Source organism: Chaetodon auriga, chromosome 4 (assembly GCF_051107435.1).
Source record: "Chaetodon auriga isolate fChaAug3 chromosome 4, fChaAug3.hap1, whole genome shotgun sequence".
Lineage (NCBI taxonomy): Eukaryota > Metazoa > Chordata > Actinopteri > Chaetodontiformes > Chaetodontidae > Chaetodon > Chaetodon auriga.
In genome coordinates, this window is record NC_135077.1 from 13,115,982 (window position 1) to 13,138,431 (window position 22,450).

General features: G+C 41.2%; 2 protein-coding genes across 2 annotated transcripts; one reads left to right on the plus strand and one right to left on the minus strand.

Annotated features, from left to right (window-relative positions):
* Positions 1-4,207: 4,207 nt before the first annotated feature.
* wipf2a (WAS/WASL interacting protein family, member 2a) lies at positions 4,208-20,378 on the minus strand. Its single transcript, XM_076729231.1, has 8 exons — positions 19,894-20,378; positions 14,177-14,321; positions 13,265-13,397; positions 12,379-12,504; positions 11,045-11,701; positions 8,725-8,973; positions 6,952-7,053; positions 4,208-5,634 (listed from the first exon to the last, which is right to left on the minus strand). Exons 2-8 carry the CDS (start codon positions 14,237-14,239, stop codon positions 5,591-5,593), a joined length of 1,374 nt encoding a protein of 457 aa, XP_076585346.1. The 5' UTR covers positions 14,240-14,321; positions 19,894-20,378; the 3' UTR covers positions 4,208-5,590.
* Positions 20,379-21,540: 1,162 nt separating this feature from the next.
* Positions 21,541-22,329, plus strand: mrpl21 (mitochondrial ribosomal protein L21). Its single transcript, XM_076728771.1, has one exon. It carries the CDS (start codon positions 21,541-21,543, stop codon positions 22,123-22,125), a length of 585 nt encoding a protein of 194 aa, XP_076584886.1. The 3' UTR covers positions 22,126-22,329.
* Positions 22,330-22,450: the final 121 nt, after the last annotated feature.

Sequence of the window (22,450 nt, forward strand, 5' to 3'; positions counted from 1 at the left end):
TGCGCACATCCAAAGGCTAAGGCTACAGAATAATGCGAGAATCTTCACTTTGTGTCCCTTTAAACACACGTGACATCTTAAACATGCTCAGTTGTCTGAAGTAGGGTTGGCACGAATGACTGCTGTCAATACCAGATAATAAGGAGATTATTTTCTTGATGAAATGGCAGAAAATAGTAAAATAATGTCCATGACAGTTTATCAGAGCCCAAGGTGATGTCCTCATAGTACTTTTTGGACTAACAGGCAGGGCTACAGTGGAATATCAGTTTCACATTATACTGTGGTATGAAAACTACCAGTTATCACACCATGGACATTTTCTTCTCTACGGTATTGAACTGTAGCATTTTAATGTTATTATAAAAAAAAAGTTTATTATCAAGTTTCATGTCTGTCGGGACACAACAACAACAATAATAATAATAATAATACATATGTGTCCTGTGATATTTTCTAAGACGGTTATCATCCTGTGAAAACACCCTCCTGACAATCTAAAACTCAAACACTGTTTACACAACAGAAGCCAGAAAAACCAGCAAGCACTCCCAATTGCTGGAAATTCTGGTATTTGATTTGGCATCGACTGAAAGACATTTCTGCTCTTTGACTCACGATGAACTATAAAAATATGTGACACATGTACTATGCAGCTATTATCACATTCATTATGTGTTCATCGTCGGTCCAAAGCAGTAAAGTCCTGTATTATACTTTAACTGGCACACAACAAGGTGGGAACAATAATATAAACAGCTGTCCCACTGTACTACAATCACATACAACATGCCTATGGCAGCAGATAGTGCATCTGTGAGGCTTGTAAGACATGTTGATTTTCGTTGGGATGCTGAGTCGTTAAAGCGTTATGCTGGATTTATCATCAGTTACATAAGCAGACGATAACAGTCAGACGAACGCAAAGCTCAAACACGATATTGTAAACTCAAGGTAAAAGCTCCATATATAACTAAGGCCTCATAGAAAACACCTAAACGATGTCGAATAGAAAACAACCTTTAAAATGGCAGTATCGAGTGATGTTATTGCGTTGACCAGCGAGTGTTCGCCATTTTAAATACGTCAAAAAATGTAACAACGTTTCTACAGAGTCCATCAGAGTTGAAACAGGGCAAACCATACTCAGGTTAAACTTATAGCATCATGCTAATACGTGCTAAGGTAACAAGCTTCATGTATTGCTAATGTTGCCCGCAAAGAACAGTGAAGTTGTTTTGATTTACCGGATTTAATTCACCAATTTTAGTCGAGATGTAAACTTACCCGCAGCAAACGATAAAGTGGTCAGTAAAGTTACGATCATCGTTGTCGCGATCATTATCAAACGCAGAGGGTAAAACACGAAAAAGTCTTTACAGCGTGGGTGCTAAAGTGTTTTTAAAATGCCGCGGTAAATGTTGGCGTGTTGTGTATCCGTATTCCGGCTGAAGTGACGATATCGGATATCAAGTTTTAGCGCCAATCCTCTAAGCCAATCACAATGGAGTATGACATGGATGATGCCACTCTGGCCGAGGGGGTGAAGCAGTTGGTAAAGGTTTATGGTTGCCTCCGCAACAGGATTATTCAGTAGATTCACGTTCAGCTTGGTTTCCGCTAAATAACGTAAAAAACAATATATGAATCAATTAATATCGTCTGTTATTATAACGCACTGGGCTTGTTGAATTCACTGTCACACCCCCGCTTTTTGTCAGAATGGTAGAGTCTGAGTTTCTTTCCTGTCTTCCGTGTAAATGGGCCTTTTAAACTCTGCAGCTCTCCTGACCATACGCTTTATTCGTTCGCTTGTTTTATTCTGTTCTATTACTTAAACAGAATAGATGACTTTTTAACTACATAAAGCCGTATATGTACTGTATACACTCAGTTGGCAGTTTATTTACACACCCAGCTAAAACTAATGCATTATTAACAGACTATTGACTATCAGGATGCCTATCATCAAAGGCAATTCAACTGTTATGTCATTTCATCACAACATCGGAAATCCACGCGAGGAATCCATGTGGTTTCTGCAGGTCCTCCAAGTGTGCAACGCCTTTAAACTACTGCAGCTATTTGAGCATTTTATCACCAATACACAAACCACATCACATCTACTGCACACGATGCACAGGCACATATTAATATTTCCTTCATTTGTAACAATCTAATACAAAACTACATCAATCGATCTTTACCCCGCACATCTAACTGAATGAATGATAATCACATTTAAACTATCTGCAGTGACCTCGTCAATAATACTCAGCTCCACAAAGTTCAGGCAAATCCTGTTGTACATTTGTTAAAATCCACCAAACACTTCAGATAGTTTTTTTTTTAAATGAAGTTTCATTTTTACCTGATCAGAAACTTTGCGGACAGTCCACTTGTTGAGGAGGTTTCTTCTCTCAGTGGATATGGGTCAATCCTTTCACTGTGCAGGGAGTCGTACGCTCATCGTGCTCCTCCCATTCATTTCCCGCGTTTCTCGGGGCTCCGGCGTATCTCACTGGCTGCGGAGACCCGCGGGAGATTCAATGACAGACTTCTTGGCGGCCCGAAGTTTACACCAGTTTTAAAGTAAAGATGGACTCAGTGATGGAGCTAACGGAGGACATATGTACTTCAAACGTGACGTTTGTGTATTAAGTGTTGTTAAATGCACTGAAACAGCACAGCTAAGTAATAAAATAACTGGCTGTGCATAGAAGGGATGCAAATACATATTGTGTTTACAAGAACTAAACTTAGCTTTTTTTGCTTAAGTATTTAAAATTTCTCTTAAATATCAAAGAGAGTCTTAATTTTCAGTTCTCACTAAGACTAATTAAGACTCACCTGCTGCAGTCTCACTGTCTGGTCTGCATTTTATTTGTCCTTATATCTTACACAGTTGCCATACTAACATCTCTTCACGTTTACACAGGGGTATGTCCTGTTCCAGTGCATGTATCTGATCCATCATCTTTTAAACGACTGGCATAAGGCAAAAACAGAGGCCTATGACGAGCAGGATGACAATCAGAGGTGGGAGACACAAATATTTTTACCTGAAGACAGATACTTCATATTTGTATATTGACACCAATCTTATTTCCCACCTGCACTTACTGCTTTAAGTCAGATTTTACCCTGTAAACTCCAACTATGACGCTTAGATGAAGTTTATACTTATAACAGTAACAAAACATATTACAGTAAACATACTATTTGTATATCTTAGCGTACCAATCTGAAATGACCATTATTTAGAGTGAGTACAATCTGGAGTATTTTTACATTGTGCTATGACTTCTTTTACTTCAGTAAAGGATTCAAATGTAAACAGGAGGAGAAAACAACCACCGTGCATCAGGTACCCTTTTCCCCATATTTATTTGAAATTATTTCAAATGATAAAAACATGGTTGATTAACATGAAATGACCACAGGGTTTTTGCTCTTAGAGTGGACAAAGTGAGAACAGGAGGAGACAAAGGTGTCGGGTCACCTGTGTGACAAGGTGCGCATACATCCAGGACAGGAAGTGTAGTTTCATTTGTTGTTGGTTGTTTTAGTGTCGTCGCTGTCATCTGCCAGATAGACCCACCTTAAATACAGGACCCGATCTTTACAAACAGGATCTCATTGGCTCGTTGGTAAAACCTCACACTTCCATTCAGCTCATTCACCCTTATGGCCAAACATCCAGAGAAGTGCCACAGAGAGGTTTGCTCTATCAGATCAAAGCTCACCGACTGGAACACTGTTATAATCATTTCTCTTTCCTATATTACAAGCTTTTTACAACATAAAAATAGATCATTAACTATGATTACCATATTCCTTAATGTAAATATACAATATTTATTGCATTTTCAAATAAACTTGTTTCTTATTTACCTTGTTGTCATCATCTTCCCCCTAAAAAAACAAAAATAAAATAAAAAGCACTGGTACCGATGAGAGTGACAACAGACTTGTGTAAGGCATGGTCCAGCAGGAGGCGCTGTATCACTGAGAATGAAGAATCTGGCCTGAACTAGCCTTTCTTTCTGTTCATTCTTCCTGCATGGCATCTTAGTTTGACTATGATGTAATTAGTGTTTTAATTCAAGCGTAAAGAAAAGTGTAGTAAAGAACCTCCATCTGCTGAAACAGTTCTCTGGCACTTAAGTGTTGGTTGTTTTTTTGTTTTGTTTTGTTTTTTTTTTTTTGGTTAGCTGCTACCAACTACAATCTGTACAAACTGCTCCTTGCATAGCAATTAATCAACATATTGTCTTTCTCTGGCCGAACAGTCCAATAAAAAGGACCACCAGCAGCAAAAGTAAAATGATGGATTCAGAACAGAATTGAGCTTTTAGACTGGCTTCCCTGTACAGAAAGCTGATAAACGATCCCTTATGAACAACTCCAAAACTCTGCACTGCAAACTTGTAACTACATCATGTACACTTGGTCCAGTAAACAAACAGTAATTTAGTGTTGGCCTCCACTGTGGAACCACACAGGAATCACAGTGTGTTTGGAAAAGGATGCTGGCTATGTGAACTACAGTTTGTCAGACACATCAGGAACAATTAGGGGTGGTCCCTCTTACTTCTTCTAGATTTTTGTCACATAGAATTCTGTTGCCACAAGTGCGTAAATTAATGTCATGCACAGTGTCTCGGTTTAGCGGCGAAGCAGCCGTGCAGCATCGCCTGAAGATGGAAATATAAACACCCCAAATAAAGGAAAGCAGAGGGGACAAAAAAGCAGGAAATATTCTCACTCTAAATGTAAAAATAAACAACCAGACAAGGCTTCTGTCATAACTTTGCAAGCTTTCCAGTAATGCATTTTGTCCATGATCAGAGAGAGAATTTAAAACATGTCAATTATATATAGAACAAATATGGAAACTGTGCACACTCTGTGCAGTTCATTTGACTCCACCCGCTTTTGGCACACTGACATGTGATTCAAACGCACCCTCACCTGGCACTGCTGGAATGGCTATTTAAAAAAAAAAAAAAAAAAAAAAAGCCCCACATTCATGGCATTATCAGTTTTGCGGGAAGTGTAATTAATCTGCTGAAAACATAAACTCAAAGACAGTTTCCACTCGTAGTGTTGAATTCTTCCCCACAAATCTATGCTGACACCAAAATCATAATAAATCAAATGAAATAAAATATGTTATTCGGATTTTGAAAATTACTATACGCATTAAAAAAAATGATGGAATGCACAGATTTGGAAGTGTTCGGAGTTTGGTCCTGATATGTTGCGTCAAACAGAAGCCTCGACGGCCCGTCAGCAGAGGAGAAGTCGAGGTGGTCACAGTCAGAGAGGTCGAGTCTGGTTCTCGCCTCCGAGTGGTTTTTGTTCTCTTGTGCAAAGATAGAAGGTGACTGCTGAGTCGTGTCGAACCTGCGTGGTGTGGTAGTGTTTACCTTCACTGTGCTTCCAGCTGGTGCTTTAGTGTTAGTGTGTTTGTGTGTGTGTTGTAGTGTGTTTGTGATTTGGGTGCTTCTCCACCACTACCCCTCATTCCCACCGACCGTCCATGGAGTCGGCTGACTGAGAGTTCAAGTCCTGAGCTGAGATCTGTTCACCTCCCCACCGGCGGTGCTGGAGGAGCTCCTCTCATCATGGCTGAGGGAAGAAGAGACAAAGGTCACTCCAGGTCAGTTCTCCCATTTAACACACACACAGACACACAGAGACACGGAGAAATGATTAACTGTGTAAAACAGGCTATAAATTCCACAGGTCTGCTGTGACATGAAGACAGACAAAGCGCTGGAACTGAGTATCAAAGCATTTTAATGGGAAACTCTTTGGATTATGGAAATGTACAGAAGTCAAAGTCAGCTCTAGTTGTTGATTTGATTTTATGTGACATGGAATGAGGGAGAGCGATGCAACAACTCGAACCAGGGACGTTGCGGCTCATGGTCAAAGTCCTTGAACACTAAGCCACAGAGACGCCCCCAAACATGGTGATAATTAATTTGGAGAGTCTACCGATCCAGTATAACCGCACGCTCCACCTCCACCTTAAAATCAGTCTTTTTCTAATTTTCATCCATTCAAAAATAAATGACAGACTAAACAACAGCCACACAAATCAAATATCTGGTGTGAGATAGTGCCTCTGGCTCTGTTGCCCTAAGCTTAATGCTTTATGTATTAATGTTTGTGCTGTTAGCAGCGGTCTTCGTTTAAGCCGAGGTGGCCCACTTGGAACCGTGTGTTTTGTTTCTCCAGTGTCAGATACTGGAAAAGAAGGAGTTTGTTTTCAACTCATGCATCTTTGTGACTTAAGTGCATGTAAGCACACTAACTGACCACGTGTGGACAGACGGAGCCAGAGATTGATCCACAACCCCTACAGTTAACGTCCTACTCACTCCACCACCTGAGCTGAAGCTGCCCCAACAAAGAGCCGAACAAAATACAGAACAAGTACATGGAACAAAAGTTGTGAAAGAAAAAACATAAATCATTAACTGGTAACCTAAAGATAACGTCTGTAAGCAAACACAACAGCCAGCAATTAACTCAGCTCGTCTGTCACATGAAACTAAACCTTCTTCTTATCTGCAGCTTCATCTTGAAGAGCAGTTCAGTTCAACAAACTGATTTCCATCAGTGACTTAACTAAATCATAATCACTACAGAACAAAGTCTGATATCTTGGGACATTGAGGCAACTACACCACAGTCAATGGATGAAATCAAACCACAGTTGAAAAACCTTTTCCTCCTCACTTTTTGCCATTTTTCAGTCCTGTGCTTTCACCACTTTGAGTCTATCGCTCTCTCTTTTTACTGGGTAAATAAACCGAACTTGTCTGACAGTGAGCTGCATGGAAATGTAAAAGCACACATAAGATGCCAAGAGAAGGAAAAGATGAATCTACTGAAAAGGTGGACTGTCTTGTTGAAGACACACAGCTGTACTCGTACCCTTGTTGGTTTTGCTGGGGTAGACCTTGTTGAAATGCCTGTACTCCTCTGGAGGTGGAAGGTCCTCAATCGGGTGGAAGTTGAACTTGGATTCAAAATCATCTGGGGAAGAAGAAAATACGACAAAAACAGCAATTAAAGCATCGAGTTACCAGGTTATTAGACACAGTTGAATAATCTACTCAGCCTACAATGAATTCCCTTATGAAGCTTGTAATGTTTGTGTTATCATTTTGACTCAAATACGTGATCATTGTTAAGGTTGTACTTCTAAAACCCTGTGAGTCACATGTAAGAAAACATCAAAGGTCAATGAAAATCATAGATTTTTCAATGCAGAGTTACATTATTTAACCAATATTAAAACTACCATTAAACATCTGGTTTTGATTTTTTAGTGACACAATATTGTGCATCTTAAAGATACTTCAAAACCAGGTATGAAGTAGCTTTCTGTTGTCAAGTCAAATATGCACATTAAATACAGTGTTTCTATTGTTACACAGTTGAAAAAAAAAAAAAATACAACATAGTAAAAACTGCACAAGATGTAACGGATGTGAGCATATTAGTATAAATAACAGTAGTGCAAAAACAGCAGGCTTGTGATGTTGAAATGGAAAACAACATAACCTAAAAACACCATTCAATCTGAAAATCAAGAAATTTAACATCACAGGGAGCTAGTTTTTACTACTTAATATTGTGGCACCTGGTATAAGTGTGTGTTTTCTGCCTGAACAAGTACCACTTGAACCTCAGATGGTAATCGAGGAAACGTCCCTGCCCTCCTGATTTGTTCCAGCACAACAGGAAAGAAAAACAGGCTCATTTGCATGGCTGCAGTGGAATATTTGACTATCGACAGCCATTCATCACATCACATCAAGATCAGACACAAAAGCCATGTGAACAGCTCCTGTGACTGAGGCTCAACAACACAGCTGAGGGTGATGGGAGAATAATTCTATGTAGATATATGAATAAAAGATAAGATAGGCCAATGACAGCTCAACAGCAGAATAACTGGTACATTTAAAAAGAAACTTGTGGTTTGTAGGCAACTAAAACATCAAGAGTAACAGCATCGCATTTCAAGCAGAAAACAGCAGCCAGTTCTAACCCTTAATTTTAAAGGAGTACCAACAGTTCAGCTGTTTTATTTTCCCTCTGCCTTTCCCACATTTGAAATCTGGCACGTGCAAAGTGCTGAAGAGTGGAAAGACCTCTGGCAGCATGACAGTGCATAGTATTGCAGATATTTTGGGATATTAAAGGGCCACTACACTGACTTTACATGACATTGCAAACTGAGGGTGCAGGGTTTAAAAGAAGTGGAAGGCAGAGAGGGGTCTAATGAAAGACAAGTCTTTCCAATGAAAGAGTTGAATTATGGGAGATGTCAGACCCTGTGTTTTTGAAGTTTGATCCAAACTAGAAACTAAAAATCAACATCTTTTTTAAATCTGTCTCTTGAGTCCCTCCAACTTTATGGAAGTGCAACAGTGAATCGTTAAAATACCCCTTGAAGAAGATGGTGACAAAAAAAGCTAACAGGAGCTGGTGCAACAAAATCAAAAAAAAAATGTGCCATACCCACCACCATGGGTGTGGGCATATAGTTTCCTCTGATAATTATTATGTGATATGAGTTCAGTAAAAATCTATTTGTTCTGTAAACCTGAGAAAGTCAAACTTAAATGCAGCTGTCGATGTGAAACCATGAATAGGAGGAGGAGCATGATGATCCTGAAGCAGTCCATTCTGACTCACCTAAGATGGACTTGGAGGAGGAGATGGAGGAGTGGCCGTTCCGGATGGGCGGGGGTGGTGGAGGGGGTCCAGCCGGGGTTCGGGAGGAGGAGGAGGATGATGAGACGGAGGAAGAGGAGGGAGGTGGAGGCGGTTTGACCACTCGGCTGTGGGGCTCTGAGGTCACAGAGCTGTGGACGCGGTATGGAGGCGGGGGAGGAGGGGCGTCACGGCCGCCGTTACGAGACCCAAGAGGGGGCACCTGGGGAGCTGTGTAGATCACACACACGGACACACACATGACGTCACTTTACATGACAGTAACCTGAACGGTTATTTAATGAGGGTTTTAATGAGGGTTGGGGCCAAAAGTTCCTGGCAGCCCCTTTTCAGAGTATCCATAAAGGACACTTACAACAGGCATCACGATGAGCTCATTTTGATGTCTGTGTACTTTTCTTTGTTCCCATGAATCACATACTGTGATGATTTGACATCACACTATGTTCAGATATTTCCAGCAGGCTGATACCAAGAAATGTGCCACTGCTGGCGCCTTCGATCGGGCTCTGATGTCTGGGGTTTGAGAAACAGTTCTCTAACAACAAACGTATTTTCAGGTCAGGAACTACAAATCTCTTTATTTTTCTTTTGAGTTGATTCTCCGCAAATGCATTTTGAATTAATTCTGACATAATAATAGAAGTCTGTTTGTCATTATGCACTAGATCTCAATGGCAAAATGACACGTTATAGGACTTTAAACCAGACAGCCACTGTATAGTTACTTGTAAATATCAGAAAATAACAGAATAGTACAATGGGAGGCAGAGAACAGAACAATGAAGGAAACAGAAGACATCTTGTAACTTGTGAAAGTAGTGGAGAAGCAGAGAGAGCGAAAGTGAAGAGGAATGCAGGAATATTCCACAGGGCTTCAGGAATGCAGAGAAACCAGGAGGCCTCGTGGCGAGTGGCGTTGTCCAATCACAACACAGAGGTCCAGCTAACAAGTGCCTTCCTGTTTTGTGCGTTCACTCTGAATTTAAATTATGGATATGTTTCCAGTGAGCCATTAATTTCCTCTGGGGAGTGAACAAAATCATCATCTGAAAGTTCAATTTCTGCAAGATATAATTGATTCATTTTATAAAACTAAGGTGTTTGGTAGATGAAGGTGTCTAAAATCAATCAACACACACGTAAAGTAACTTCTGGGTTTATACACTTGAAAAAAACGAAGGCATCAAACATGTGTCTTCATCTATATAGCATCTACCTTATCAAGCCTACACATGCATTTCCAGAGAGAGCATATCTGCTCCATGTGTTGAAATACTGTAAAGTACAAAAGCAGCTGTAGATGTCATAGGAAATATGAAACGACAGCATGTTCAGTGTCTGTGTAGACACCTGAAAGAGTAAAAAGGAGGTGGATTTATACGTTACACAGAACCAACCAAACCAATGTCCCTGCGCTCTGCCCTGCAGTAAGTGTGATGGGGGAAATGTTTCTGTGCAGTTTGTTGCTTTCAGGCTGCATCGTACGTTAAAGTTTCAAAGATAACGAGTCAAAACTTGCTTCGGCCTCTGAATGAACATTCCTTCAGCTGAGAAAGTACACTGATGTTGTCCTCATCACTGGGACTGTTCAAATGCTGAATCAGAAGGAGTCGTCACACACCCATAATGTTTATATACAGTAAACCACATTGACTGGTCAAAAGGTGCATCAGTCTATTAATGCCGAATTACATTTTTACTTTAATTACAAAGTGTTTTTTTTTTTAAGAGAGTTGACAGCAGAGAGATGAGGAAAAGAGTCAAAGAAATGTTGAACAAAATACCTGATCTTAGCTCTGGGTCTCTGAAACTGATCTAAAATCAGTCTACAAAGAGATGATGATGCAGTATATGATCAGAGATGTTTGGATCCACTCCGGTATCAAAACACATAGACCTGCAGCATTACAACAGGACCCTACCAGACCAAACTAGACTGATCATAACTTGGACCTGGGCCAGGTCCCATCTATCTCTGGATCTACTGAATTACTGGAAACATATGAGTATCTATTGTCTATCCATTCTCTGCGGTTGGCCAGTCATACCAGTGGGATGAGGGAACCCAGAATAACATGTAGATCATTTGATGCTGTGCAGTGACATTATGTTTTTACATGGAATTTTGCTGTAAGTGGGCCTCTGAAAACACAGAATGTAACTTATCGCTAAAGAAGTGAGAAAACTGTTTGCGTTCCAGCTGAAGTGATCTCGAACGGTTTATCTTTTAAACATGAATACTGACGGTTCTGTGTGTTTACACTGCAGATAGTTGTACCTGCTCTGCGTCCAGGTGGCTCTCTGGCAGGTGGTGGTGGTCTGACGCCTTGCTGGGAGGATGGAGACAATGAAGGAGGCGGGGGTGGAGCATGGCTGCGTCCTCCAGATGTGTGTTTTTTGTGCAGGGAGTTGTGCCTCTGCGGCAGTTCCGGAGCCCCACCCCCATCTATGTGGGACGGTCCGTTGGAGACGCCACTTGATGTGTGTGGTCTGTATGGCGGGGGAGGCGGAGGAGCAGAAGAGCCACCTGTTGGCGGTCTGCTGGAAGACGGAGGCGGCTTCACGGAGCTGTGAGGGGTGTGGCCTCTGTTAGGCGTTGGTGGCAGGGGCTTCTCTCTGTTGTGAGAGGAGGATGAGGAAGGTGCTTTCTGATTGGGAGTAGGTGGCGCATTGCCACGAGAACCTCTGCTGAAGGGTGGAGGAGGAGGTGGGGCGGAAGTGCTGTGCTTCATTCCGCTGCCTGTGGAGGAGCCGCTGCTGCTGGAGGGGCGGGAGATGTCGGGCAATGAGGGGCGGTGGGAGCGCTGCTCTGATGGAGAGGGCTTGTTGGGTGGGGAGGGCGAACTGGAGCGGCCTGTGGGGGGGCGAGGTGCCGCAGGCCGGGACACCGGGGGCCGCAGGGCGGATCTGCCCACTGAACCACCGACTGAACCATCTGGGTGGAGGACAGAGAGGTGGTGTTTATGCCATCACAGCAACAAACACTTTTAACACACATTAAAGCTCAAAATCATCTATTGCCCACATGGAGTGACAGCAACTACTGTTCATTTCATTATCAAATGAACTGCTGATGGTTTTCTTTATTAATTAAGATTGTCATCATTAATATTTGACATCTATAATATAAGTAAGTTCGAGCCATTCATTCATAATTCATGTCCCTCGTTCCTATCCGCTTTAGCTCCGGACACAAATGTGTTTGCGTCCGTGAAGGTGGAAATAACCACATTCGTATCCAGATCTTCTCTGCTGATTCGGCTGGTGTGAATTTGTGGTCTTAACATTCTGTGTGAATTGTTTATGTCTATAACAACAAAATAATCATGTCGAAATAGAAATAAAAGCAAAAGCTCAGGAGAAAAATAGAAAGAGCTTTGTTATCATCAAAGACTGACATACTATGAGACACATTCGCTCACTCCCCTCAGAGGTGGACTTTGACTTCAGGCCTCTCTCTGATTTATTTATTTATGATAAAGACACAAAATGATGCAGCCTTTCCAAAAAACAAGCATATTTGTAGCCAAACAGTTTCAAATAAAAATAATAACACTGGGAATGAAGAACAGACGACTAATTCTAAATCTAACATTTAGAAAAAGCTTTTACCTCCAACTGGGCGTAATTTTGGCACACCTCCTTGGAAAAGGCCTCCCATTCCCATAGGAGCTCCGCCTCCAAAACCACCACCGCCGCCTCCTCCTCCTCCTCCTCCGCCGCCGCCACCGCCTGATTCTGGTTAAAAAGTGAGACCCATGTCGATTTAGACGGATACAAAAATGGAGGTAGAAACACATTTTAATATTCAAATATTAGGAGAGAATGACAGAGCAGGATGAGAGAACAGAGAATGGCAGGAACACCTTTTTTCAGCAACCCTTCAATGAGTTTCATCTTCACCGAGCTGGAAACGTGTCAAAACATTGTTGGAAAAGCAGCGTGTGGAATCAGTTCCTCCTGTCCATGGAAATATTTCTACTTCCTCTTTCTTATGACTGCATGCAAGCACACAGCTTGTTCCCAGTATAAGGCTCAGGCAGTTTTGTCAAGTCTTTTCAAGCCTTTTCAAGATATTGAACGTCTACATTTACTCATTTTCTTTGAAACTGCTTAATGAGGCAGTTTTACTATAGACTGACCAGCCTATAATAAATACAATTATATCTGCACAAGTCATTACAAACATTCCTTTACTGAAGATTAATAAGTATTTCAATATCTAAGAAATGGAAAGAAAATGCTAATTTAGAGTCAAAATAACTCAAAAGTATTCATCCGCTGAGACAACCTGGCACAAGACTCTTAACTCAGTTTGTAGAATTGTTATTTGCTTGTTCCCTTATTTCATGAACACATTAACGTACTGCTGCTACTGACAAGTCTGTAGTCCTGTTTCTCCGTGTGTAGATTGTGAATAAGCTCACTGTTACACATCAGTTCAGGTTTGTGTGTGCGTGAGTGAGTGTGTGCGTGAAATGAACTTGCTGTGACTCACTCTCTAGAATCGGAGCGCTCCGGTCATTGACCGCAGCGACCTTCTTTAGCTTGGTGCCTTTGCAGATGTCCGACAGCAGCGCTCCTCTGCCTTTAGTCTCGGATGAGCTGAGTTTGGGAGGAGTCGTGTTCGCCTGTGGAGTGAGTTAACAAATACACAATCACACCTCCACTTCCTCTGGTCTGAACCACAGTGGACGGTTTGTGGACTTGGTTTGTTTGGGTTCACACGGCACACTTAAAAGAGAACCACGGCTTGTAAACAAAAGTCACATGACTCAGCAGCTGGTTCACTGGACAGCAACTAGACTTTGGCAGGTTTTTACTTTCTACATATTCATGCTATAATTGAGGTTGAAGTTAGTTCAGGATTAAGTAACTGCAGTACAGATCTCGTAGAGGAAGTATTTGACTATCTTTCCCCTGGCTAAACAAATCGAACACGTTTCTGTAAGTGACTGTGCACTACTCTCCACTTATCTAGAACAATCCAGCCAAACCCAATTTATATAATAGTCAAGTCTTTGCGAGGCTGAGTCAAGGAACAGGAAGCTGCTCACCTGTAATCTCCTACAGACGCTGACTGGTATGAAAGTATGAAAGGAAACACAAAGCACTGACTCTACTGCTGCAACTGTAATGTTTTAAGCATCATTAATGCAGGATTTAGTTCCTGGTTTATGCATTATCATTACAGGTGTATCTCAAAAAGTGGTGCTGTGAACTGTTGTGGATAAATGTGTTAATGATTCTGAATGATAGAACAGAGCAGTGTGTCATTCCTCATGCGTCCATTCATATAATGTGAATGGTTTCTTGACTGGACGTTTAAACCTCATGTCAGAATTTAACTGAAGAACAGATGAATTTGGCGACACTGAACTGTGTGTGTGTGTTCTGTCCTGTCACTGACCTCGTTGAAGGTGGGTGGAGGCGGGGGTCCTGGGGGAGGAGGGGGAGGGGGAGGAATAGGCATCCTGTCCCTCTGTTGGCACCTCTCTGTGTGGGGTAAGGACCGGTGACTTCACCGTCTCAGCGGGGACGACACACACTGACTCCTGCAAACGACAGACATGTTTCACTTGATGGAGCTGAAAAATCATCATTCCGACACTGATAACATCTTTTACAGTTCAGTCTCTCTGGTACGGAGCTCTGCTTCGGAAGTCAGGTGTAAGAATCCTGTTAGTGATGAAGCAGTCACATGTGAACTGTCAGCGTTACGGTCAGCAAAAATAAATGGCTTCTTTCTCAGATACAATGAAAACTTTAATTAACTCGCAATATTAAAAGTTGAAGCGCTTGTTGGCATCAGCATCTCCATTATAGGGTAAGAAGTAAACATTTTTCAAAGGATGTGCACCTTTGTTTGACTGGAGCTTTTAAATTTGTCCTGTCTTTGCTCCCTCTTCGTCTGCAACGGTATAATGGCACCTGATTGAACAATTAATGCCATTTGAATCTTATTCCGATGAACCTAATTCTAATATTTGCTAATACAAAGAATGCCATTTCCGTCTTCAGTGTTAACTATTCACAAGCAAATGAATGCCTTTGAATTTGACCAGTCAAATATTTCTTGTTACTTTCTTCCTTAGCCAGAAGAGAGCTCAGTCTGTTGTAGTGAACCACTTCACTACTGCCTCCACTCACAAGGACTAAGGGGCATTAGCCATTGTATTATAGAGGCAGAATGAAAAGGGCTGTACTGTGTAGAGCAGAGTATTAAAGTGCTTTTATTTTGGCTCTTGTGGCAAGAAACATGCAGTACAAGTCTCTCTGTTACAGCAACTGAATCAGTGCCCTGGATTCACCTGATTTGTGAAGGGATTAATGTGAAACATGAGGCAGATGAGAGTCAAAGATATGACAGAAAACTGTAGATGAATAGTTCACTGACACAAAAAAGTCTAATCACTGCAAATAAGACAATCCTCACTGTGATGATTCTGTGATGTTGGACAATCTCAACTAAATCTAGTATCTAGTGTAGTGTCGTAACATGATCGTTACTCATTCAAACTGTCATCAGGGTTTTATGAGGCTTAAGGTGAAGAAACTCACTCCACCTATCTGTAGAACAAACCCTGAATATGAAAAAAACACGAGATCACCATGATTAGTCGCAGTGGCAAGATTTTTCTGCTTACATGAACGCTGTTAAAAAGAAAACAAGAGGAGGAGCTGCCAACAGGACTCCTTCTGCTCCTTCACAGTGGAAACAAATGGCTGTTTCTCTAAAAGAAATCCTTGGGAGAAGGAAGCAGTCACTGAAACAGCTCCTGAGCTGTATCAGTGAGGTGTGGGGAGAAGATGAGCATTTCAACAAAGATCCTTTGAAGTGGCACCTTGAGTGTTCTCAAATCTCAGCTTTAAACTCATTTGTCGCCACACTAGCAGCGACGAGAGCAGAGACTCAACGATGGCAGTGTTGGTCTGTTGATCCTGAGTGAAACATGCTGACAGCTACTGGTCCAGAAATTCACGGACCCCAGAGGATGAATCCTTCTGACTTCGGTGTCTTCATTGCCTGGGAGGAATATATGGAGGTGGGGTATGTGCTTTTCTTAAATGTTTTCATGAGTGGATACATCTGAAAATGCAAGCCGTGCATTTTACAAATGGCAGGGAAAACGGAGCATTTGGAAAACAATGCTGTAACCTTGCTACGACAGGTTGGGAGGCTGTGTAGTCCCAAAGTTAAGAAGATTGGGGCATTATTTAACCCCTCCCCAAAAAGTCCCTGCTCCAGAGGTATTACTTTCGAAAAGTACAGGAACTTTGGGGGTGGGGCTTGCAGCAGTCAATATTCCAATTGGTCAAATACTCACTATCTGCAGCCACAAATTTCGGTACCTGAGAGCACATCTTGGTGCGAGAGCAATTTAAAGACAATGAAAGAGACTAAGACCACATAACCCCTGCAGCTAGTTCAAGTCACAGCTAGGGGCTGTCAGGGCAAAGTCGAGCTGAAAGCAGTTTTCAAAATCTAATATAGACAACACTCACTACTGTATTTCTAATACAAAATGCATAGCTGGCCAGGGCAACACATCTAACCTGAGGAAACACCTGGTCAAACACAAAATATATCTTAAGACTGAAGGGTGAATTGTGTTTGAAAGACAAAGTCCCTGCAGCAGCCACAGCTAACATTAGGACACCTGCATACAACGCTGAAGAAGTTCAACCCTCCATGGAAACTTTAAGTGAGGCATCAACACATTCATCCACATCTTCAGGTACTTAGTTAGTTGGATAAGTCCTTGCTAGACATAACTGGGCTTTCTTTCTTGGCTAACATTAGCTTAGCATTTTTAGCACAGCCACTGGCTGTGTCTGAAATGGAGATGTTTGAACTTATTTTTTACAACTGAATACACTTTTGTTATTGCAGAGAGAGTAAAGTACAGGAAAAAGGAGCAGTTGAGTACCAGTAATGAATTCCACATATCAATTCAAATGCAAGCAGTACCCAACACTAGCAGGTACATGTTTCTCTCTTTATTGTATATTCATTAGAATTATTTTGACACTACAGAATCAAACAAAAACAGATGGTTATTCCCATTGTATAGGATGAATATTCCAGCAGTGAAGTTGCTTTTGTCTTTTTCACTTGTGTAAAAGTTTCTTCTCTTATGGATCAAAGAGGATTTGTCCATTTGGACTCAAGGTAAAGACAATCTGTTGCTGAGTTTACATTGATTCAAAGCAAAAAACAACTTATGCCTGTCCATATCAAACGTTTCTATGATACACCTGAAACTGCTCTGTATGTGTCAGCTCTGAACACAATGACTGAGGTCAGTGGATCTCCCCAAACCAGTTAGCTGTCTGGGCCCATTGTTGGCTCATGCAGGCAGCACTGGCTCCTCACCCCACCCTCACCCTCCACTGCTGCTCCATTCCTCGGGCCGTCTGGTTGAGTGTTGGGGCAGGTTTTCACCGAGGGAAACCAAAGGAATCTGACCGAGCAAGCTCGCCAGTCAGTCAGTGACGTGGTTTAAATGGAGAGTCACAGCGACAGAGACAGAAACTGAGAGTAGGGGGTTTTCTTCTCTGGCAGAAAAGGAAATGTTTCAAGATCTGCTGAGCACACGAGGATTGAAGCCAAAGACAGTCAGAGACTGGTTTTAGAGGCATGCTTTCAGTGCTTTAAGGCTGTTAATATTCCACTTACAATCAGAACAATAATCCAACCTCTATTAACAGATCTCACACAACAACTGATTCTGATTGAAATTGACATGTAAAAACTTTTAACCAATCCGACAGATAAAACCATGCTATGTAAATGTTTTAGAGTAATTACAGTGGTATTTATCAGGGTATCAATTCCCTCTATATTAAAGCTGCAACAATTAGCTGATTAACTGCTGAACCCATCAGCATAAATACAATCAGACTATTTTGATTGTCAATTCATCCTTGAAGTCAGTTATTAAGTAAAGATACCAAATTCCAGAGTTTGATTTACAACATTATTATTATTACAATTACTTGGACATCATCTGATGGGAATCTTCCATTAAAATGACATCTTACACATGAGATAGATTAATGGACAATAACAATAGCGGCTCGTTGCAGCCGAACTGACTTTTGGGAAATGAGCTCTTCTATTACTCTTGAATTACAGCTGATGCCAAACAAAAATGGCTGTTTTGCTGACACGAGTATTTTGCAAAAACATTAACAGATGTAAGAATTACTGAGCATCACACAGGCTTCTGTTCTGTCCTTTAACTGCAGGAGTCTTTATTTATTTGATAGAACTGTTACTTTAGTGGGCTGATAATGCATGTAAATATTTTTGTAGGACACATCAAAATGTTTTTTAAGAATTTTTTTCAGAAACAAAAAGTCATCGGTTGTAACAACTCATGTCATTCCAGTGAGGGCTGCAATTAATGATTATTTTCAGTATCGATTTATCAGCTGGTAATTTTCTTAATTGATTGATTGATGCAGAAAATATTTAAAAAATAGTATAGCAGTGGAACCTGATTTGAGAAGCTGGAACCAGTAAATCTTTGGCATTTTTGCTTACAAATGACAAATATGATTGTAATTGAATACCAAAATTGTTGCTGATTAATTTTCTGTCAATAGACTTATCATTTAATTGCCTTCAAACACTGAGAAAAACTTGCATGGAATAAAATAAAATGGAAATGTTAGGGCTGAGATTAAACAATCTTCATATATTGAACTGAATTACATTAATGATCAAAAACAAAAAAGACAAGTTCTTTCTCACTAGGAACCTAAAGTGTGGGATCTGACACTAAGAGTTTGATCAATTTAATTTGATACTATACTATCACAAACAGAGGTCATCTTCAGGGCCGGGTATAGTCTAAAATGTGTTTGTGACAACTAAGAATCAAAAATGGTAATGAACTAGCAGCAGTTTGTCAATTATATACTTTATTTTCTCTTATGGTTTTAAGTGTCAGGACAACGCAGATGTACCTGAAAAGTCTGCCTTATTTAAGTTAAATGCAAAATGTTTTTTGTAAAAAGTGTGCTTACACTCAGAAAATTAAAATACTGAAGTTCTGATAGTGATATAAAAATGTAAGTATTTAAAGTTTTAAATGATACCCACCACTGTCCAGCAGCAACAGGACACATGTGCTATTGTCTCTTTATGATGTAGGAAAGAGTAAAGAAAACTCTACATAAGACGAATAAGAAAATGACAATATATGTATAAGCAGGAGGACATATGCAGTACTGAATATTTACATTCTGAATAACTATAACAGTATAGCAATATTAAAAATCCCCATCAGTGCTTCATATTAAAGCATGGTGGCTTTTAGAAAAGAAGATTATATCACACTTATTGTCCCCCGATGATCGTCTGTATTACCTCTGCAGAATATATCTATTTACAGAAACACATGCAAAAACAGTTATACACTGATAAAACCAACAGGTCCTGACCTTTGAACCCTATGAACTCAGTAATCCTTTCCACTCAAGATCAAAGTAAAATGACGTCCTAAGTAGATCATGATCGCTGAGGTTTGGTCTCCTTAAAGCTGTTCATCCAAACAGTTGGCAAACATCCATTTAATGGGAAGAAGTTTGCCCACATCAACAGTGTGACGCTGCGCAGAGAAATACAACCAGGGAGGGGGGCTGAATGAGGAAGTCAGATGATTTTGTGGTCAAGGAAATACACTGAGCTAAAGGCCCGTGGCTGTGTGTGTGTGTGTGTGTGTGTGTTTCTAGGCTTTTTGTGGAACTGACAGCCCAGCACTGCCATGACATAACCCACTCAGTGTGCTCATCCACTTCCAGGACAGATTTCACCATAAAAACATCCTCTTCGGCTTACATGTACAACAGTGTGGCGAGCACGCGTTAACATGTTCAGTTATTAAAATATAAATTATACATATAGATGCACAAATCCAGGGGTTTCAGCGAGGGGAAAAACATACAAACCGAGTCACATAACTTACAGCTAAGTAAAACAGGATTTATCAGGCCTGGGCAGGTTGTGTAGCTGCTCCAGCCGCTCCCAGGTAACGATCCGCTGGAGCAACTATACCTGGCACTAGCTTAAGCTTAGGTGGGGTAAAGTTAGCTTCAACATCCCAACAGTTTACTTACCCTGGCTCGAAGAAGAAAAGGTCTGATAGTCTCGTCCTCCTAAACAACATGAATGGAAAGTGCAGTTGTGGCAATCCTTCGTCGGAACAGTTTGACAAAAATTAGGATGGGAGGGTGCTGGCAAGTCCTGGTGATGTAACTTAACGCCACCAAATACACTCACAGGTTAGCCGGCTAACGTTAGCTTGCTCTCGACGGTTAACCAGCTCAGCTAACCTAGTGGCGGTTACAGAGGAGCTAGCTGCAGTTAGCTGGTCGAGCTGTTTACTTTCCAGCTGTCAGTGTCAGCGCAGTCCGGCTGGCTGTAAATTCTGTTAACAAGAGATCTTTGCGATAACGTAGAGCATAAAACAAACGGTTGAAAGCGTTTAAGGGTCACTTTTAACAGTTTCGGGTAGCTACGGAAAACTTTACCCGCACCCCTGACCTGCAAGCAGAGCCATACTCCCCGTTGACACAGTTTATCGCTCCCTTCTCAGAAACCCGGAAACGGGCCAATCGACACAAAATGGAGGCAGATCTGCGCTGCGTTAAAGTGCTGTCGTAAATTCAGGTTTCCACACTCAGAGCTAGGAATGTACTGACCAAACTCTGGTACTGTAACGTTATTTACCATTTCAAGGACTTGTTCTTCATTTGAATATTTTCAAAATATGATTGGTTTATAAATTATGACTTATCGTTATAGATAAAACTATCCAACAATATATGAGTGGTTTACAATTAGCTCCATCTCGACGAACTAGATTTAAGTGCTGCTTACACAAGAACGCATAAATAATAATAATAATAATAATAATGTATACTCATTAATAATAATATATAGTCATATAACGACATACACTGATATTACATTCAGGAAGGGGCCATTCTGCTTAATGAGGGCTGTTACATTCGATCGTACAATTTGTTGTAAACACTTCTGTATAGTAAGTATACTTAAGTTTTTAAACTTTATACAATCTTAAATGCAGGACTTTTAATTATATTTTTCCCAAACTTACTTTTACATTGTGTTATTTATTTAAGGATATGAATACTGTATAAGGACCTCAGATCTGTATAATAAACTGTATAATGAACTGTATACAAACTTTATGTATGTGTTGTGAACTTTATAAGTATTAACACAATCTATTTCCACATCTAATAAACTAATTGAAGTTGTCACATACAAATTTAGTTATCAGACAATTTTACAATTTTACAGCATTTATCTTCTAGATTTCATTCCCTGTTGTAGATTACTGCTGTTCATCAACATGTGCTGCCATGTACTGCAAATCTTCAGAGAGTAGCAGAATTACATTTCAACATCCTAAACGCATATATTGACCTTGAGTTTCTTCTATCAGTAGTTTTCCATATCTTTCCAGAATTTCTCAGTAAACGGACAGTCTACATAACTATCAATAAAATACATACTGACTAAATACTGAAAAGAAAAATATTTTAGCATTTTTAACTTTTTTTCATTGCGGCATTTTTGTACCTAATATAACTTTATCTTGTGATGATGATTTCCACATCTGATCAAATGTTCCTGAAAGCAGGAAGTCAGGTGATCGTAAAGTGACGCATGCGTACATGCAGAGGGTGTAGGGCTGTCACACATGCGCGGTGCGAACCACAGCATTTCCTGTCAAGATGGCGCTGTGCAGGAACGTAGGGTTCTGGAGGACATGCAGCGTGTTGTTACCCAGACGGCCTCTCCTGTTCTCCTCAGCTGTCCGAACACAGAGCTCCGTGAGTGGGGACCTGGTGCCCCGGACCTCCTTGTCTAGACCGCCGTGGCCGGAGCAGACGGCCCTGGTCTCGGAGGAAGAGGAGCGGAGCCGACACGCCGCGGTGGTGAGCACCGTGAACCAGAAGATCAACCAGAGGCAGTACGGCCGGCTGTTCGCCGTGGTGCACTTCGCTAGCCGCCAGTGGAAGGTCACCGACGAAGACCTTATCCTGATTGAGAACCACATCGATGCGGAGTGCGGGGAGCGGATCCGGATGGAGAAGGTGCTGCTGGTCGGCGCGGAGGACTTCACCCTGATCGGCAGGCCTCTGCTGGGGAAGGAGCTGGTCAGAGTTGAGGCCACTGTGATCGAAAAGACTGAGTCCTGGCCTAAAGTCCACATGAGGTTCTGGAGGAGACACCGGTTCGAACGCAAGAAGATCATCATCCAGCCACAGACGGTGCTGAGGATCAACAGCATCGAGCTGGCCCCCCGGCTGACGTGATGATGATGATGATGATGATGATGAAGACCGGAATATTTGACACAAAGACGGAGGGTTTCTTTGTCCTCAGTGATTATGAACATGCAAACAAACGCATAAAGGGCAGAGAGCCTGTTCATGACTTTCATATTCAGACTTTGTTTCTGAAGAATTCAGCCCATCTTTGACTGTTTGAACTGTAAATAAAGCTTTATCCTTTGCAGATGACTGACATTTAAAGTCTCTTTTTTGATGATAGTTTTTAAATCCTAAAAGCCCTGGAGAGCATTAAAAGCTGTTCAGGGCCTAAATTTGTCTTGAATCAGGTAAACAAGTTATCTCAAAT

Excerpts from the sequence above, each read along its gene's own strand:
- wipf2a (XM_076729231.1), bottom strand. The coding sequence starts at position 14,239 with ATGCCTATTCCTCCCCCTCCCCCTCCTCCCCCAGGACCCCCGCCTCCA. Across the intron at positions 13,398-14,176 it reads CTCCACCCACCTTCAACGAG|GCGAACACGACTCCTCCCAA; the intron begins GTCAGTGACAGG and ends CTCACTCCACAG. Across the intron at positions 11,702-12,378 it reads AAAATTACGCCCAGTTGGAG|ATGGTTCAGTCGGTGGTTCA; the intron begins GTAAAAGCTTTT and ends TCCTCCACCCAG.
- mrpl21 (XM_076728771.1), top strand. The coding sequence starts at position 21,541 with ATGGCGCTGTGCAGGAACGTAGGGTTCTGGAGGACATGCAGCGTGTTG.